Below are 14,366 nucleotides of genomic sequence, written 5' to 3'. Positions count from 1 at the left end.
GTATCTGTTTAGATCCGTAGCATTCATGGTTAATATCGTTGCTGTAACTTATGACCACTACGGTGAGAACGCGAAATAGCAATAATGCAGTTTCAATTGGTGCACCTATACGTACGTATGGCTATCTCAAATTTAAGAAAAATAATCAATACATTGAGAGGTGAAAACGATAGAGGAAACTTTCTCCACCTTCTTTTTAATCACTTTTTATTCAACCGCCAAGTACAACAAGTAGGTACGGCTGAAATTTGTCAGTCTAAATATATAACTATTTTACACACTCATAAACTCTCAACGCTAAATTATTAATTAGTAATACATGTCGCATGCTCAGACCTACGTTGCAAGATCTCAAAGTATATTATTTTGGGGAATTTCCGCAAACTCGAAAAGTAAAAGGTATAGTACATTCAGTTTCATGTTGATTTTTCTGAAATAAGATGTGTTCGAAATATTACAGTTTGATTTTGGGCGTACGACGCGTTCTAATAAATGAATAAAAAAAAGCGGTAAACAGCTGTCACTGATGTTAGATTATTTATGAGATGTTTACGAACCTCATCGATTTTCTGATCATGTTACTAGCGGAACATAAATTTGGACCAATTGTTACAAAATTTAAACAATATATAATTACAGATGTGAGAAAGTAATTAACGTAATGCAACGTCAGCGTTTGTGTTAGCTGCACTGAGTTCTTTTTTACTGCTCTTTTTTTTCTGTAATTGAAATGCTTTTGAGAAGTGCAATAACAATTATCAGAAATACATTTACTACGGTAATTCACCTCCGTGAAGCTCGCTATGCCAATATAACATACCAAGTAACTATCAATTAGAGAATTAGTTGCTAATTATACGGTTTTTAATTGCGGGGAAATTTTTTCTACCACAGCCGTTTAAAATTTAAAAAAAATAAAAATAAAAATAAGAAAAAACAAACGTTATACCCAGGTTACAATTAAGCTAGCATCGCCACATACTAAAAATAATGTAAATAAAGCTGACATCAAAGAATTCCAACGCAAAAATTATTCGCTGTCGATTGACGTCGGTTTTATTCTCCTTAAACCACGTCAACCCTTGATATTCCACCCCTCCAGCCAATCATTACGCAAAACTTTTTGTACGTACGTAAATTTGTTGATATATCAGCGCGTGAATTATTCGATAATTAGTCGCTATCAATAGACGTCCGTTCCACTTTCCCAGAACCACCCTCTCCCCGCACATTCCACCCCTGACGTGGAAAAACTGATCTGTTTACACGAAGAACCAAAATTCGGAATTTTATCGACACGGGAATTATTCGCTAATTAGTCGTTGCGAATAGACGTCGGTCCCGTTTCCCCAAAACCACTCCGTCCCCGGACATTATAATATTTAGTTTATACCAACAGTTAATTTTTCAATTAGTTGTCCAATGTTATGTTTACGTGTTATCAGTTAATCTATAGTTAATTGTCAAATATTAACCTTGCTGAATACATTGGTTTTTGAAACCTATATCACCGTATTCCACCATAGAGTTTTCAGTGTTATCAGCGATTTTCAAGTTGTACCCTACATATTAATGGTCTGCGGTATGAAATAAGTAGAGTATAATCCAAAACTGCGATTAAACTAACATGGGATTTATATGTATACAGCATTGTTTGTGATTCACAAATACATGTAATAGTTTACCAGTAATTAATCTGACACGTGTCGTACAGTTGTAATATATTCGTTATTGCATTGAAACGGTTAGTTTTAGGATAAACAATAGATTGACTTAAATAATCACAATTGGTCAACATATGACAATGACAAGGAATGACATGTAATGTTGAATCGGTAGACACAGTTAGTGGTTGGATCTGCACTAAAGGTTGTTTCATAAAGATACAGGCTAGTGTGCACGGTTCAAAGTTACTGGTAAATGACTAATAATTGAAGCATACCTACATTTTTTCAATAATCTGATAGCATATTTTGCAAGGTAACAACTGATATGACCAGATTTTACAAGATATTAGGTGTTTTAACTGATCTTATAGATCTTAAAAGATTTTTTTATCACACGTGTATGAAAAGTGGGGCTTTGCGTAGCAGTCCAGCGGGACGAAAGCAGCCAATTTCATCTCAGTGTTGTACAGATAGGCTCAAGCATGCGCAGTCCACAATTGCTTCACTTTCGCCCCTGATCAGTTGCGGCTCGCAAAACTACCACGCAAAGCCCCGCAACTTTTCATCCACTTGTTACAAAAACTATCGAGTGTAACTCAGGTCAAAAGTTGGCGATCGCACTCGTGTAATTGCCGTCCCTCTCTTCGCTCAGGCGCAAACTTCACACTGGTCGAAATCGCCAACTTTCGTTCCACGTCATACGATATACTATTGTAGCATCGTATTATTTCAGCGTTGTCAAATTGATCTTTCAACATTTCAACATACTTATTTCAGAAAATTTCACTAGTTTGCAAACAATATCAGGAAATTTTACGTGATTTGAACGACTTCAAGAGATTTCATGTGAATCGATTGCACAAGTAGTAGATTTCATAGGTTTCAAATGGTTTCAAACAGTACCAAGATTTCAAACGATTTTACAAGTTTCCAAATGATTTAAAACATTCAAAAAAATTTTAAGTACGGAAGATAACGGTAGATTATAAATTATTTAACAAGATTTTATGGAGGGCATAGCCGGATAAGCATGCCAATAGTGCCCTAACTCGAAATGGATTTTGCGGGTGACCAACTGTTTTGTGATGGTAAATGACTGATTCATGCCAAATTTTAACTTTCTAACTCCATTTTGCTCGAAGTTATCGCATAAACCGTGATTTTTCAGTTTTTTCGCGATAACTCATCTATATCTACTCAAACAATTTGGAATAAATCACAAATCCAATAGACATATGTACAGAGTACACGTATACTTCATTCGATCCAGATATGGACTTATTTCATTTTTACTTTTATTCATCGCTCATTGCTACCATCATGACTCTCGTTAACATATAGTGTGTGTGTGTGTGTGTGTGTGTGTGTATGTTATATGAATATAACATATATATATATATATTAGGCTGATTCAAAAAAAACGGCTAATTTTTTTTTTTCAAAATCCTCACATAAAAACTTCCGAGAAGGTGTGAAAAGACGCCTGTAAAAAGCAGAGCCCTTAATATTACTATTAAAAGGTCGCGCATCGGGAATTTCTATTTCCCGTTTAAATAACACAGGAATAAATTTTTTTAAATTTTGCAATTTCGTATTTTTGCAACGGCTCATTGAATTAGCGGACCAAAGCATATTTTTGTAGGAAATTTGACACTCTACAAAAAAAGTCCTTACAAAGTTTTCGATAGGCACACTCCTTCAAAAGTTATTCGAGGTCAAAGTTGAACTTACAAAAAAATTCAATGTTTTTTTTTTCGATGATACTATGAATCTTTTCCCATTATTTTGTTATAAATATATATTTAATAAATATATTTTACTCTAATTGGGCTTTTTCAATCATTAATTTTCCCATCGAGTCAATATAAAGTTACCTTACAAAAATGCGATGTTAAATAATAAACATGTTATCATGGAGAATCCATAACTGATGCACTTGACTATTTAGAAATGTAATTGTTCCGAAATCTATCCTCTTTATAACAAAATAATGAGAAAAGATTCATAGTATCATCGAAAAAAAAAACATTGAATTTTTTTATAAGTTCAACTTTGACCTTGAATAACTTTTGAAGGAGTGTGACTATCGAAACCTTTGTAAGGACTTTTTTTGTAGAGCGTCAAATTTCCTTCAAAAATATGCTTTGGTCCGCCAATTCAATGAGCCGTTGCAAAAATACGAAATTGCAAAATTTTAAAAAATTTATTCCTGTGTTATTTAAACGGGAAATAGAAATTCCCGATGCGCGACCTCTTAATAATAATATTAAGGGCTCTGCTTTTTACAGGCGTCTTTTCACACCTTCTCGGAAGTTTTTATGTGAGGATTTTGAAAAAAAAAAATTAGCCGTTTTTTTTGAATCAGCCTAATATGTGTGTGTGTGTGTGTGTGTGTGTGTGTGTGTGTGTGTGTGTGTGTGTGTGTGTGTGTGTGTGTGTGTGTGTGTGTGTGTGTGTGTGTGTGTGTGTGTGTGTGTGTGTGTGTGTGTGTGTCAGCGAAGAATAAAGGGGATATGTCATCAAGTGAATTCGAAACTTGAATTTTGAATGAATCCGCCCTATCGAGCGTCAAGCGTTATTCAGCATGCTTTGAATATAGAACAAACAAATGGTTTGTTTATAACAACGCTTGGATGAAATCTACAGTCACGGTCAAGCGGGCGAATTGACCGAACGTGTTGAGATCATCGCGTTTTTACAATGAGCAATCCTCGACATGCAAGTCCTTCATCCTCTCCGCCTTTCCGAGGCTTCACCCCGATATATGTATATATTTTTTGTATCTTGTCGCTTATTCGAATTTGTATTTTGAAACTGTATTTTTCTCTACTGTATTCAACCTTTGTCCCATAACATAGCTAGGGCACAATAAAATTCAATCAATCAATCGATATCTTAGTTTCTCTCTTTGCCAGTGTTTATTCTGACAACGGACACAGCTACACATGTGTGTTGTTACGCGCAGAACAGTGTACCTAAACACCGCTAGACCTTCGCTCATACCATTTCGTTTCCTCTCTTCTAAATCGCTTGATTTTTTCTAGTCTTCAAATCTTCAAACCCAGAGTGTTACGTTTCGCTGAAATGGAATAACCGTAAAATCAAAGAAAGTCGAAGCGAAAGTATTGTTTTGGGACAGGGGTGTTTGTGTTATATAGAAGCTCCGAGCTGTTTTGCACATACCTAAAAACATCAAACTTACACGTAGATGTATATTGTATACCAGTTTACAGCGCTAGAGATATGCGGTGGCACAAATGAATGGGAATTGAGATTCACCTGGGACAAACAATTTTAAGTCTGGCCTTACTGCAGCTATCACTGCTTTCTTCCAAGTGGTAATTTGGCAGGAATGAGGAGAATCAAGTATAAGAGCCAACCTACTACCTATCTTATCTGCTATACAGATGTGCGCCGTTCTGTGCGCATAACTACCAATTCTTACGTGTATTTCCCAAGACAGTCATTACTGGCAACTCTAGTGTGACACTGGTCGCACTTGCTCGGGTCTGTTGCTAGCAAAAGTAGGTATGATTATATTATGCGAGAAACGATGCAGATGGCGACAAATGAGACCAGCAGAGTCATACAACGAATGTAACAATAAACTTTAGGTAATGATGAATTTTGACTTGCCTAAACTCGAATCGACCCAACCTGAATTTACTCAAGGCAGAATTAAGAAGACAAGAACGGAGAGGAAGTTCTTCTGATTGTGAGTTCTAAGTATAGGAAGGCAGGCTTGTAGAGCCGAGTGTGTTGTAAGTCTACCGCCTAGAACTTGGAAGTGAATACCAACTATGCAGAGGCTGTTGCCGCCCTCTTCCCTCTTCTTCTCTCTGCCTCGGCTCTTCTCTCCCCTCCATCTCGCTCTCCTCTTCTCACTCGGTCCTTCGCAGTCTTATCCGGTTGAGGAGAGAAGCGTTACAACATCACGGGCAAATGAACCCGGGTGTGTCTTAAGGTTCACCGTGTTTATGCTGCACCACGGTAGTAGCGAAAACCTCGCAGTTTCGCGAGGGTTAACAACCGTTCTATTTAGATATCCAGCGGTTACTTGCTTCTGTACGTGTAGATATATTGTGTGCACCACGTACATACCTACGTACACTTAATTGCTGTATGAAAATTGGGAACATCATTGGATTTCGTATCGTTGTAGGGTAAATTTCTTCGTGGCACTTCATTGATGAGGAAAGACTTATTTGACGAGACTGTATGTAAGAAAAGTTACAACCTAAGAATTTGGAACATCGGTAGGGTTATCAGAAACTCTAAAATTTGAGATTCTCAGTCAAGGAACAGAAGGTCAATGGCGGATGGCAGCTAATATCTCCAGTGCTGCAAGGAAAGACCGTAGGTTGAGAAATTCGGATCCTTTGATTAACGACTATTCATCATTGCATGCAATCATGCAGCACCTGATTTTCAATGTCGTCCTTGGCGAGCCAAGTACAGGGAGATTTTTCACAGCTCTCGACATGCCGGAGCCTGCCTCGTTAGGTAGACCATGCTGCAGTTTCTATAAACAATTATAAACGAATGTGAGGCGCAGTATGACTCGAGGGAGTACCTGTGGTTTAACCGGTCGCTCCCTGCTCGCATATAATCCCGTTATCTGGAAAGTCGAAGGTCAGTCAAGCAGTGGATTAGCAAACTGCAACAGCGGATGGCGGGGTCGAAATATAACCCCCTCTCTCTGAGTTGTTATGAATTTTTGTCTCGATGCAGAGTTCCAGCTCACCAAGTTCTTACTATTTCTTTCCCAGATCTTTGTCACCGTTTCACGATCCAGGCGAGCATTGCACTTCAACGCCTCGAGATGCGACGTAACAATGATATTGCATACTTGGCAGCAATAGAAATACAATCATAATTGACCATACGTGCAGAGATTCCCATATGTGTGGTATGCCACCCGATGATGTGTACTTAATATTGCAAAGGTCGTCCAATCGCCAACTTGAAATCATTCGTATTGGAAATTGACTATACATTATTCGGCTTGGTATGTGCCCGCGTGTGTATGAGTATGTATATGGCTAGAGAGATAAATAAATAGGTATAATTTATTATGTCCATAGCGATATTGGACAAGTACATAAGATAGAAAATTAATTACAGGATATAGCAAGAAAAAAACAAACAGAAAGTGCAAGTAAGCAGACAGAAAATAACAACTTAAAATAGGTAAAATCAGAAAACGAAAATAAAGAAAAGAAATTAAAGTAGATTACAGTGGAGACTACAATAGTAAGTTAAGACAAGGGATGAGATAAAGTAAAATTGGAGTTAGAGATAACAGGTAGAGTTAAATTAAGTGAATATGAAAAGTGAGAAATGAAAAAATGAAGTGAGAATCTGGTTACCAGTGTTATGATTGTCTTATCACGGAGATCAATGAAAATTAGGTCAGTCTCGCGAAAATTCGGAAGCGAAAAGGTGCCTAAAATGTGGAATAGTAACGGAGTTCTTTTACCGACGAAGGAAGAAAATCCCAGAAATATATAGAGAGAGATTATATAAACGCAGTATGTACGCAATGTGTATGATCTGCGCCCGTATAGGTATAACAGGATTAATTAACACCACGTGTACTTCGGTGTTCGGTTCGTCGCAAGTGGCGTTGCACTTACAAGAGGTAGGGGAGTGCCACGTCACGTATAGCCTTGCAATTCGGTGACCCGACATTGCCCATTCCCATCTCGGGGGGAATGTGCGCGGACGTAGTGTCCCCGAAGAACATTGTCCCGAGGACAGTGTTTATGTTGAGTAAGAACTCCTCTTCATCCCGTGAACCGGTTTTTACAATTACTCACGTAACTCCAGTTCGTCGACAGCGAGTATGCCTAAGTCTGCATGTCATCTTGTAACTGCAGTTTGCGCCTTATACTTACAATCAGTCCTCTCTATGGTTGCCCGTGGAACATGCGCGGCTGACGTTTTCGAAATTCGTTGGTAAATTACGACCATTAGTAACGCGGCGTTTATATAACTTGCTTATTTATACCACGTGGTATTAACCCATCGTACTTAGTTCACGTTAGCTCCACTCCACACTTCCTCCCTCGCCTTCTATCATCTCGTTTCACGCCTGTAGCATCAAATGCTTCAAAAGCAAAAATAATCTCTTTCCTAATGTATCGACATTAACTCATTATCAATTAATTCCGCTATCAAGTTAGGCACGTGCGCATATGCGCCTATGACGTATGTATGCACACATAATACCCATATCTGCAACCCTACGATCAGCGCTTAGCTGAAGAGGCTGACATGTCGTGAGTGGCTATCATGGTCGTCCGTCCGTTCTCTCCCTAAGCGCATGACTATACTGATTAGAGTTGATCAGCAGAGATGTGAGAACGTTGACCCCTAGCTATCGATATCTCGGTCTTGACTGGATTGCAACAGTGGCCGTTCAATGCTGGCTATTGTCCCTCGAAATTTTATCCAGGCTTTATCAGCGGTGTCAGTGCCCGTGCGCGGCCGTCAATATGGATCATGCATAATATATTGTTTCTTGCAATTGATTCAACACCCGTACCTCGCACTCTCTAATGACTTCTCGCAGCAATTATTATTTAGCTCAATCAGTATTCCACGTCATTTCATACCCAGTTTCGGATTCAGAAATTCATATTGGAAACTATCAAACATAATTTTTTCTTTTTATTAAATTATTTCAAGTCATCCATCAATCTGGTCAGGCGTAGCTACCCTCTCGCCTATTTTCCCAAAATCGTCTACATTTATATTTATTTTAAAGTAGCCTCGAACAAACTGTGCCGTATAGCTCGTCCCAATTTTGCAAATTTGGTCAAATGACGAAGCGCCGCGGCGCCGTTGCGGCAAAATTGGTAAGGTTTGAACTGTAATTTAGTCTCGCTTCTGGTAATATGATCATTTGGCAATCGCGGTGCAATTTCCCAGTGTGTCCTCGTACGGCGTGACCGAGAGCAGACAGCCGACCATTTACGAAGTATACCTGTGCAACATATACCTGCGAAATACGTCCACGCGATAGTTGTCTGTTGATGTGTAGAGCCTTGTGTCACAAAATTTGGACGAGCTGGCTCCCGACGTAAACAAAGCATTAATTTTTGCTTCGATTTCACAGCGGAGTGGTCGTCTCCTGCGGCGAATGCAGCAGCAGCGGGACCAGCGACATAACCGAGCCCGGATCACCCTGTAGTACGAGCAGCGACGAAGGTCTCGCCAGTATTCGATCGAGTGGCCCAAGCCCCCTGCACAAGCTGGCGCCCCCTACGTCAACCCCCTCGCGGGGCCCTCAATGGCCCTGGACGCCACCCCTCGCCGCCACCGCTTGTTCTACCTTGAAGAAGATTAAGGGCGAACCGGAAGCTGGGACCCTGCCCAAGGCCGGGGCTGCCGACCCGACTAACCGAGGAAAGGGTCAGCACCGCCATCACGAAGGGCCGAATGGCCGAATAAATTGCACACAGGGAAAGATCACCGAGTATTTCAAGACCCAGATCAAGCCGCAGCAAGTCAAGGTATTTGCAAAAAAAAAAAAAAGAGAGAGAGAGCGAAAAGAGAGAAAAAAAAGTAGCGATCGATCTCCCGTGCGTATCATATTATTAATACGTATACTCATGCCAATTAAGTTTCGTAAATATTTCTTTGGATGACATTGTCGATTCGCAACATGCGTTATTGTATAATATAGGTGCGTACCGTATACGTATACCTAATATTCTGTATCATTGAAATAGGTGAAGAAGTCATTAGAAATGTCGACGCTGGTCGCCAAGAGTTCGCCAGAATTTCGCCGACCTCCGACAGTTCAGAGAAACAAAGGTGGACTGGCCAAGTATTTGGGGACAACGCCTCCGAACGGAAGGCCGAACGACTGGGAGGTTCGCACGCTGACGATGTCGCCGCCACCGTTGAAAAAGTTGCCCGTTATCGCGCCACGTGCTCATAATAAAATTGAAAAACTACCAAACCCCGTTCCTAGTCTACCTATTTCCACCAACATTCTAAACTCCCTTCCGACTGTAAAGCTCTCATCCATGCGTCTGCCGTCCAACATCAGTCCCGATCCAAAAATTATGTCCTCACCGCCTACGACCCCGACCCCCACCCCCACCCCCACCCCCACTCCCACCCCAACTCTAAATTCGAACCCGAACCCGAACCCGACCTCCTCGCCGACGACGGAGGCCATAGATGACGTCGGTTTTCGAGACGACGCGTTCGCCAAGCCGACCGTAAACGAGAACAACAATTTGACGTCGACGATTATTGCAACCAGATCACAGAACGAACATCTCTCGCGGCCGCCCCCCACCGGTCCCCGTACCCCGCAGGACGACGAGGTAGCCCACGTTGACAACAAACCGAAGGAACCTCTGTCGCCTATACTTTCTGCACCGACCACCATCCGATTTCCAGCTCAAGCACCGGGAAAGAACAGACCCCAGACAACAGACAGCGGTATCTGCAATTGGGACCAATGCGACGCCAGATTTGAGTCGAGCAGTGGTCTACTTGAGCATTTGCAGGTCGATATAACCATGTAACATTAACAATTTTCGACGATACTCGTTCGTTTGTCCTGGCGGTTCTATATATAATCTATAACAAACCTATCCTTCCAGGTTTCTCACATCAATACTCAAACTGGTGGTGACAATTTCATTTGTCACTGGCAGGGCTGTAAAGTACAAGGGAGAACTTCCTGCTCTCGTCGGTGGTTGGAGAGACATGTTCTTTCACATGGTGGAAATAAACCGTTCAGGTGCATCGTTGACGGATGTGGTAGCAGATTCAGTTCACAGGTATTTTGCGCTTTCAAATAACTAGTGTCGCCTGTACTATCGAGCTGAGGAAATGTACTTGGCACGATTCGTTTGAAAGATCCCTCCTCATCCTCCCTAGATGAAAACAAAGTCAAGTATTCCGTTGTCTGGAGTCTTTTTTTATAGAGAAAATTGACTATGGTAATATCTCTACTACCCCTATACCCATACAAATCTCACAATCAGACTTGAGCGATCAACATATGAATAACATGTCTCAAAGATTGTAGGTATGAGACGAAGCCTAATCGTTTGACATCGGTGTGATGTAGTGTTAATGCTGTTGCAACCTGTATACTTAGCGAGTAAAGATAATTTAAAAAATTTGATATTGTGACCGTTCGTTTTCTGATTTTTAAAAATATTTCTCTCTACCCGATCAAACCTCTTTTGCAAACAAGACTTGAAAGTGATTGATAATCCAATAGGCGGTCAAGTTTGAAGCTTGTAGATTCATGTAATTGCATTCAAAACTGCTTATACGTGAATTTTTCATAGAACCGCCTACAACAGTTTACTTTCTGCTATGGTAAATGGCACCAAACTCGGAATAATTGACGTAATTTTCACTGTCCATTAATCAATTTATGTCCCGCAAAGTCAATCGACTCGTTCCATGGAAAATGTTTAAATCGTATCGTTTTCAAAGTCTTGGCACAGCATTGGGTAAAGTATTTTGAAATTGTAAATCATCTAGATATATGTTACAGTCGTAACCTTCAAAGGGTCAACACTCATTCGAATTGTAATACAAGGGCTTTCCTGAACGCAAAAATAGTTAATCAGCCTAAACTCTAGTATATCATGCGTCGATAACTGGTTTTCATTTGTATGACGTTTGGTCGTACATAGAACCAGCTCTGTAAGCATTATTTCTCATCAAACTCATTCGAAGCGATTCATCGAAATTGGTCCATAATACATTTCATTTAGGTAATAAAGAAACATCCTGACCATATTCCAGCGATAGCTGAATCATCGTGCCAAATAACAATTATCTAACAGATCAACTTTGTACATACCTATGCACAAAGTGAAATCGCAGGCTATGTGAACCCTGACTGCTAACCAATGAGCATAGATAGTTACTGCCAGGGTATATTATCATTGGTAAACGTGAAACCTGTTGTGAACGAATGTACCTTGTAGTAACTGATGGAAAAAGAAACGGTGTGATTAGTTGAATTGTAAAACTGATCTCGTAGGTATAATGAAAAAGCGTGCCGTTTTATTACCTTCACTCTTTTGATGGCACTCTCTCTGAAAAATGCCCATTGCTCATTCGCTAATCGGTTTCTGATTGCCTTTTCACAGATTACATTAGAAAGACACGTCAATGGTCACTTCAATCAACCAGAAACTAGCAGCAGTAGCAGTAGAAAAAGTTGCGAGAATGGTGGAAAATTGGTCAGAAGAAACGGTAAACGTTTGAGATATAGACGACAACCTTGGTCTGGTAGGTAAAGCAAAAGTTATAAAAATGAAAGTAAATGCATGTTTCGTGTGATTGTGACTATTTAGTTGATTTTAGAAAAGATCTGATGGCAGTATTTATCTGGGACAAAGATTATATGATTTTTCTTGCAAACTTTCATTCGAAACTCAAAGTTGAGAATTCAAACATGATCTGCATGCAAAGAAAGTAGATATAAATGGCATGTTCCATATTTAACTTGAATTCAACCTCGTTTGCCAATATAGGATTTGGCAAAGCTTGGTACAATATGAGTAACGCAATAATAATCGAAAGCTGTAGAGTTGATTCGTTCGGTTCCAATATGGATGCATATATTCTGAATTTCGATTCGTATCCGTACTTTAAGTATTGAGATCACCTCCAACGTGTGATTTGACATTCAATTATTCTCAATTTTTTTACCACAGCAAGGTTGTTCGACTTCATCGACACAGGTGTTATGGAAGGTTTGCATCATCGACTTCTGGAACTTGCACGAACTCGCACACAAGGCCATTTAGCAGAAACTCCCGGAAACTCGATGGTCTTAACAAGTCAGGTAAGTATCGAAAGCTTTCCTGCCATGGTACTATTTGATTGCTTCCGACAATGACTTGACCTTGAATGCTGAAAGGTTTGAAAAAAATGTTTCGAAGGAAAAAATAATACTGTGACGAAATGAAGCACCGCTTGATCATAAGCAGCTTCCTTGGATTAAAATTTTACTTGGAAAGTTCTATTTTTAAAAATTACATTGTTTCTATTTTATTCCAGGTTCTAGCTCGAAGAGTAGAGCAGGATGGCAAGACCAAGGTGTTATTGCGATGGTATCCACACGACATGTGAGTTGCATTTGTCAAAACAGCTTTCGACATCTGCCTTCTCCTTTAGCTTTAAGAACGCTTCGTTGAAAATCAAAGGTGCACAGTCTTTCTGCTATGTTAATTTTGCGTATACTTTATTTGCACAGAGTTCCAGACGAGTGGGTCCTTGAATCTGAAGTGCAAGACATGAAATGCATTAGAATATCCAACGCTGCAGCGACATCGCCGGATGAAGTAAACCTAGCGTTGTATCCGGCAATGAATAGCGGAACGCTCCCTCAGTCTCGAACGAAACAACGCCGGAAACCAGTTAAAAACTCGTGATACCAATAAATTTATTTGACGGTAAATAAATGAAGAAGAGTTATCTCCAAGATCGCGAGAAACATTGAAGCAGCAGTCCCGACAGGATGTCGTGGAAGGTGCTGGTGATCATAGTCGCGCGGTACAAACGGACAAAATACGCGCTCCGAGTTGAACAATGAGGTATAAGAGGTATTTTTAATTTATTTAGTGTAATTTACGATAAACTAGAATAATAATTATTTTACGTCTGATTTATGATTTCTTGTTGTTCTCGACGCGATCGATTCCAGAAAAGCCGAGTCGACCAAAAGTGCCTAGCCATGGATGTTTCCCTAAGTTATAAAATCTACTGATTAACGATTTTCATCTACTTAAGTATTGACTGTTAGTTAACATTTTCAGGAGATAATCACTCTGGTGGCCTTAAAAATCAATTAATATCTAAATCGGTCTTGGCATTTCTGGACTTGAGCTCAGAACGTTATTCTCGGTGGCGAGAAGAATGGTTATGACTTGGTTAGGAGATGTGACCTCTTGAACACGAATAGAAATAAACGCAACCTCCTGCTCGTAAGAGATTGAATTTAACTTCTTTAATGTCAGGCTTGCTATGCTCGAAAAGTGCACCAACTGTTGAGAATTAAATTCCGATACCGTTGATCGGAAGGGTAGTCGCACGAATAATATCTTCAAGCATATAGCGTGGTGCGACATAAAGTCTCCTTGATATCGCACGAGGACTTGCATTCGAAAACTTATTCTACAAGTTTAGTAAAGTTGACTAAAATCTATGTCTTTGGAGACAAGGAGGAGAAGGAGGAGAAGGAGGAGGAGGAGGAGGAGGAGGAGAAGGAGGAGGAGGAGGAGGAGGAGGAGGAGGAGGAGGAGGAGGAGGAGGAGGAGGAGGAGGAGGAGGAGGAGGAGGAGGAGGAGGAGGAGGAGGAGGAGGAGGAGGAGGAGGAGGAGGAGGAGGAGGAGGAGGAGGAGGAGGAGGAGGAGGAGGAGGAGGAGGAGGAGGAGGAGGAGGAGGAGGAGGAGGAGGAGGAGGGGTGGGGGGGCTGGCGGAGGTGGAGGAGGAGAAGGAGGGGAGGGGGGAGTGGGTGGAAGTATAGTTGGTAAATAGTATTGTATATTAGGACCGACAAAGATGGAAATGATTATGTAGATAAGCGGAAGAAAATACACAACAGCTACGAATCACTGCCAATATGTGTAATTAACGATCATAGATTTATTGATAATTACATTTATAATTATATATGTATTCTCTAGATCTCTAGATATCCGG

General features: G+C 40.4%; 1 protein-coding gene across 7 annotated transcripts in view; it reads left to right on the top strand.

Annotated features, from left to right (window-relative positions):
• LOC124215903 (AE binding protein 2 jing) overlaps positions 1–13,946 on the top strand; it is an 84,196-nt gene extending 70,250 nt beyond the window's left edge. Inside the window, exons 2-9 of one of the 7 annotated variants that reach the window (XR_006882467.2) lie at positions 8,788–9,184; positions 9,404–10,195; positions 10,292–10,471; positions 11,807–11,948; positions 12,377–12,507; positions 12,723–12,790; positions 12,919–13,258; positions 13,682–13,946. Coding sequence is in view for 2 of the 7 variants with exons in the window: in XM_046619816.2 (XP_046475772.1) it covers positions 8,788–9,184; positions 9,404–10,195; positions 10,292–10,471; positions 11,807–11,948; positions 12,377–12,507; positions 12,723–12,790; positions 12,919–13,096 (1,888 nt within the window). In the remaining 5 variants the exon portion in view is untranslated. Of the gene's footprint in view, positions 1–8,787; positions 9,185–9,403; positions 10,196–10,291; positions 10,472–11,806; positions 11,953–12,376; positions 12,508–12,722; positions 12,791–12,918; positions 13,655–13,681 lie in introns of those variants that run through there. The other 6 variants (XR_006882468.2, XR_011176836.1, XR_006882469.2 and 3 more) reach the window with 6 other exon arrangements.
• The last annotated feature ends 420 nt before the right edge of the window (positions 13,947–14,366 follow it).

The sequence above is a fragment of the Neodiprion pinetum genome, chromosome 4 (assembly GCF_021155775.2).
Source record: "Neodiprion pinetum isolate iyNeoPine1 chromosome 4, iyNeoPine1.2, whole genome shotgun sequence".
In the NCBI taxonomy this organism is placed as follows: Eukaryota; Metazoa; Arthropoda; class Insecta; order Hymenoptera; family Diprionidae; genus Neodiprion; species Neodiprion pinetum.
The sequence above is the reverse complement of the archived record's forward strand: the minus strand, read 5'-3'. Positions and strand labels throughout refer to the sequence as shown.